At 36.7% G+C, this 6,064-nt stretch overlaps 1 protein-coding gene across 1 annotated transcript; it reads left to right on the forward strand.

Moving 5' to 3' along the window:
- Nucleotides 1–3,052: 3,052 nt before the first annotated feature.
- On the forward strand, nt 3,053–3,634 carry LOC149160074 (cytosolic sulfotransferase 12-like). Its single transcript, XM_089434502.1, has one exon. The coding sequence runs from the start codon at nt 3,053–3,055 to the stop codon at nt 3,632–3,634; it is 582 nt and encodes a 193-aa protein (XP_089290628.1).
- Nucleotides 3,635–6,064: the final 2,430 nt, after the last annotated feature.

Genomic DNA, 6,064 nt, shown 5'->3' on the forward strand with positions numbered 1-6,064 from the left:
ATATTATTGCAACTATTATGAGATGGAATTAGACCTTCTTGGTGATTCTAAGATAAGTTTCAGACTATTATGTTCAGATCTGCATTCATGACCTATAGATTTCATGTTCACCATATGTTTGAAAAAATGAATTTCATGGTTAGGCATTGTTAGGTCAAGTCCTTGTTCAAGTTTTGTATGATTAGCATTGCCTTCAATTCATTTATCATTCTAGAAAGTCTTAGGAAGTTTTGGGCATTGGTCTGGAGGCTGGCCTGGAATTGTGGCTCAGGTCTCGAGACTGCACCCTCTGGACTGAGTATTTTGGGTCACAACCACACTCAAGTATGCTTGTGCCTGTGGTTGGAGGGTCACAAGCAAACTCATGCAAGCTTGTGCATGTGATTGGGAATATAAGTCACCAAAAAAGAAGTATAACTCAGGGTTTTGTCACCTGGCGTGGTTCTTTGGCCCTTGAGTGTTTTGTAAGCCCTGTAGGATGTCAGTTTCTCGTCAGTAAGTCTTCAATTTTTGTTCCCACTTTCATAATTAAATCTTGGAGGTCGGGCCATGTAATAGTAACTATTCGTCTCATGTTTACCTCGAAAGACCAATGAAATTGGGTAAATGTGGAAGGGGGTGTTACAAAAATGTAGATTGCAAACCTTAAACTGAAGTAATTAAACATAAACACAAATAAAAAGGAATGAATAGAATTTGAAATCCTCTATTGAGAAGAAGCCATAGATTAAGCAAATCCTTTAGTTAAAAGCTTGGCAAAGATTACACTATATTAATATATATGAAACCCTAAAATAGAATAACCTTTGAAATTAAGTTGAAATAAATGATCTACAAATTATTCATAAATGACAATAAATATATTGAATATTGAACACTGTAAATCAAGTAATATAGAAGCAATAAAATAAGATAAAATTAATAAACCATAATGAGGAAAAATAACCTATCTTTCTTTTAACATTCAACATAACCTTAACCTTACCGTCTAATCTTAACTAATATATAAACACTTAATTTATCTTTCCTCCATTATCCAATAAAATTTTTGTCTTATAATCATTTACCAATATCATCCCACCACTATACCATAAACCACAAATCCCAATACCATCTTAAAAAATGTTAGCCTTATAATCCTCTACCAATATCATCCCACTACTATACCATGAACCACACATCCCAATGGCATCATAAAAAAATTGAAACATGAAAATTCCAAAAAATCCCATAAAAGTTAATCTCCCACAGTAAAACTTAAATTCTACTATAATGAAGAGTTTTAATTAAAAAAATAACAAGGGAAGCTGCGACGCAGCGAGTCCCTGCGTGAAGTTGGGCCTGCCTGACAGTAGCTGCACGCATTTTGTTCATTTTTGTGAACTATTGTATTTGTGTTTTGTATGTTGCGGAATATTTAAGAGAAGCATTGCATTTTATTACAGCCATCCTTGTGAATCTAGGAGATTGGCCCGGGGTTATGCTCTAAATGGCTTTTGAACACTTTTTTGAATGCCAAGATGCATACGATTATATAAGTTTGTTTGGAAAACCAATAAGACCAATAAATTATAATGGAAAGATCCTATTTTCAAAGTTTATGGACGATAGCAGAAATAGCAAGCCTTCATACATAAGCCTTATAACAGCAAGTCTGCTAATGGTTTGTGCTTTGGCATTCAACAAGCTGGAATAATCTATCAACAAGGGTCTGGAACTATTCTAGTAATATAGGCGCTTATAAGCCTGATATATGTAACTGTTTATATGATTTTTTGGGATAGAAACAGACTTGCTATTACATGTATAAAGAAAGGTACAATCGGAGAGCTAATAGCAGGTGGCCTAGAGACTCCCCCATTAGTACATGAATCCAACTGCCTGGAAGAAACGCTGCCAGAAGTGGAGGCCAATCAGATTGTGTCATTTAATCAAGGGGAGGAAACATGCGGGTTTTGATTCCAATTGACAATATATTAAAGAACAAACCATAAATATATTTCAACGACACAAGGGATGATACAAAGCCAGCGTATTCAAAAGACAACATTAAAAGGCCATTTAAAGATGCATTAAGGGATAAAAAGAGTGCATGCATCACAAAATTTATTGAAGGAAGACGAAGCGTCACACATGCATTGTAAAATATAGCATATGTGCGAATACAAAGTGTTGAAACACTACATATTACGGGGCTATGTTAAAATCTCTCACAATGAAATCAATGTGTTTTGCAACGCATGAGATATCAAGATACCGCCATATGCAATAAGAAGCCATGAAACCAACCCTATATTAAATACATTCACACTGATTGTTGATATATTAACGTTGGGATACGCCACAATAGTTGAATATGCACCGCCACAATAGTTGAATATGCACCGTCGACAAGATTATACATCCGCCAATGCAATAGAAGGCAAAATTATTAAAGTCATTATAGAAGTCCGTTAGTATTGGACAACTTATGAGGACCAGCCACTTTCTCTCTCTCCGTTATCACGTGCATTGCATGCAAGCCATGTGCTTGGCAGCAGGGAGGTGATCTGTGACATTAGTGTCATTCCAGCGACTATGAGGCTGGTGGTTTGTTGGCATGGCTGTGATGTTGGTAATTTATCCTCCACATGGAAAGCATGAAGCCCTCTGTGCTCATAATTAATAAAACAAAAAAAAAAACAGCAGAGAAAACATGTAAGGTGGCCTTTTCAGTGAATAAATAAGCAACAGCAGGACCATACACCATGCTAATACAAAAAAAACATCCTTAAAAACAAGGAACGAACCTCTGCCATGGCTAGTTCAGTCACTAGTCAGAGTTTGTTGCAACAGGAAGGCTTCTGGTATGCCCAGGCCGAGATGGAAATAATCCAGAGCCTGCAAACAGACTTCTAAGCCAGAGAGATGTTCCAGCATCAAGACGGGGACTACATGGATGAAGGCTCTGATTTTCAGCATTGTCCACCATGAAAGCCCATGGAGCAAAATCAATGGTAACAGTAACGATGATCCTCTGAGAAAATTCAATCCCCATTGTCTGGTTCCCACCATGGAACAACATGACTTGGGGTTCTCTGATAATGCCTCCCTTGTCTCCTCCTACTTATCAAGTCTCCCTTCCCCTCGCCTGCTTCATACCCACATGCCCTACACGGCCCTTCCGCCCTCCATTAAAGCCAAGTGCCCTATAGTTTACATAGCCAGGAACCCTAAGGACACCTTCGTTTCCCTCTGGCATTTCTATAGCAAAATCGAAGGAGGACTGGTTAATAACAATGGTGATTCTATGAAGGACCTGTTCGAATCCTTCTGCTCGGGGAATTTTCATTATGGACCCTTCTTCGACCATGTGCTGAGCTATTGGGTGGAGAGTATGAAGGAGGGTTCGAATGTTTTGTTCTTGATGTATGAAGATCTGCAGAGGGATTGTGATGCCTGCGTGAGGAAGGTGGCCCGGTTTCTGGGCTGCTCTGATGCTGTGAAGGACGAGGAGGCCGTGAATGCCATTGTGGAAAAATGCAGCTTTGGGTCTCTGGCAAATATGGATGTGAATAAGAGTGGGCAAATTAGGATTCCTGCGGCTAATATCAGGAACAGTTATTTTTTCAGGAAGGGGGCAGTGGGGGACTAGAAGAATCACTTGAGTGATGAGATGAGCAGGCGTCTGGATTTGATTGCTGAACAGAAATTAAAGGGCTCAGGCCTCCACTTTGACTATGAATTGGATTTTGTAAGTTCCAGTTCTTAAAATTCTTTTTAATATCCTTCAGGGTCTTAGTATGGGCGGGAAGAAAGCACAGGCGGGGTATACCTGAAAAGCAAAGCTAGGCAGCGAAAGAGGCGTTTGTAGCCCAGCAGGAAGCTCAGGAAGTAATCAAGCGTGCTTATACCAAGCAAAGAGAAGCTCAAGATAAGGCTCGGGCAGCTACTGAACAGCGGTTTGCACAGCAAGAAGGTGGTAAGCAAGCAGCAACACTAGCCGCTCATTAGGCAGCGGCTACTGCTGTTGAGGAGCAGAAACAAGCAGTTATTACAGCACAAGTCTTGGGTGCGCAGATAGCAGAGCAAACCGTGGCCTCCAATCAAACCCCTGGTAATTGCGTAACTAAGATAAAATTTCTAAAGAAATAGAATTGAGTAAAGAAATAGAATTAGGTATGAAACATGTACCAGGCTGTTGTTTAGCTGAGAAATTTTCAAACAGATGATTGCAAAATAATTATTGATTGTTGGGTTGTTTTGCAATTTTACCCAGAAGAAGTTACGCAGCTTCTCTGGTTCCAAGCTCGCAACCCTGAGCACATATGAAAAGGGGTAAGTTATAAAATCAATACATAATATATATTTTTGCTAATACAGAAAGAAGTAGAGTGTATTATCATTTTTCTCTTGCTTCCTCCGATGTTGGACCTGCCAGAGTTCCTGATACGCCTTAGATGCTGGACCTGCCAGAGTCCCTGATTCAATTGATTGAATTGCTTGAAGCCTCGGCACCTGAACAAGCGGCCAAAGTGAACTTAGTGTAGGTCGAAGCTAGGTTAAACTGGAATAGGAGGCTCTGAGAAAAACCAGAAGAATGAAACTGTCGAGGGGTTTTGCGCACAGAGGTGTTGATATTGGGGCCTCTGCTGAGCCGGTAGGCGGACACCTCCCGCCATGCAACCCTTTACCATATGGCGGACACCTGCACAACAGCAACCAAACCTTACCATATGTATGCCGTTCGGATATCATACGAAATAACATTAAACATTAGCCAATTAATCTTAGCATTAAGAGCAAACCGCTAACGGTCAGGCCCTGTTCATTGCGCCTAAATAGCAATTTAGGCTATGGTCGGGCCTCTTCCGCCTCGGGAAGAGGCCAAATAAGATGGCGAAGGTAAAGTCAACTCAAGTCAACTCCAAACTTTACAATATAAATGCAAATAACATACGAAAAGTTTGCAAATTAATGCTAACTGGGCTCCGAACGGTTACTATAGTCCCTGCCGGATGCCAGATGGCAGGGACTAATAATAGACACAAGTCATCGTTATATATCCCACATATCCCACATAAATATAATAACCATAAATAAGTATATGAATAGAGAAGTATTTGTGTATATGTGAAACCATTGTACTATACTTGTTTTTATTTATCTTTAGATATTTAATAAGACTAAAAAATTTAAAGATTAAAATGAATGGTGATGGAATTCAATTGATATGTTTGGAAAATTTTAATTCATGTAATGTTATTATCATATTTTATTTTTGTCATATTTGAAGTATTGTTTTTTTTTTTCATAAAAATCAATGGTATAATTTCGAATAAAATTATGATTTTTATTATTTAAAATATATTTATAAATATACTATCATCTCAATAGTTTTTTAAAGATTTCATATAAAAATATTAGAAAATAAACTTTAAAAGAACTAAAAGTAAAAGAGGTATTACTATAATTTAATAGAGGTATTACTATAATTTAATTTATCTATAATTTGTAAGAGGTATTACTATAATTTAATTTATCTATAATTTGTAAGTGTTTATTTATTCTAACAAAAATAAAATAAAAATTGTGTCTATTTTTGCATGAGAAGTGTTTTACAATTAATATTGTTACATGATGCTATATTAAAAATAATAAAATAATGTTTACAAAAACTTTAAAGATATTAAGCAAAAAAATATTTTAATATCAATCATAAATATGAGTAACAAAAAAAAACAATCAATTGGGGTTATCTTGGGTGGTTGAGTAGAATAGTTGTTGTCTTCACCATCCAAGTTCAATTCACTGTGAGTGACATGATGATGAGAAATATTATTGTAAGGACTTCGTCCCCTCAAGCTTAAATTCAATATTGGTTGTAAATAAAATACTTTGATATTCACATTAAATAACATAATTTTACATCAACTTTATATAAAGACAGATAAAGTAATTGAAAATAGAAAGTTTCTAACCTCATTCATAATTATTTTTTACATTTTTAACTTCATCTCTATATATAGATAAAGTTAAAAACATATATTAATTTCTTTTTTTCTTTTTTTCAAAGTAAGGCACT

This window comes from Pinus tabuliformis, chromosome 5_2, assembly GCF_031772625.1.
Source record: "Pinus tabuliformis cultivar Carrire ecotype Pingquan chromosome 5_2, CPIR1, whole genome shotgun sequence".
In the NCBI taxonomy this organism is placed as follows: Eukaryota; Viridiplantae; Streptophyta; class Pinopsida; order Pinales; family Pinaceae; genus Pinus; species Pinus tabuliformis.

Bases quoted from the DNA above. Each gene is read 5' to 3' on its own strand.
- LOC149160074 (XM_089434502.1), top strand. From the start codon at position 3,053: ATGGAACAACATGACTTGGGGTTCTCTGATAATGCCTCCCTTGTCTCC.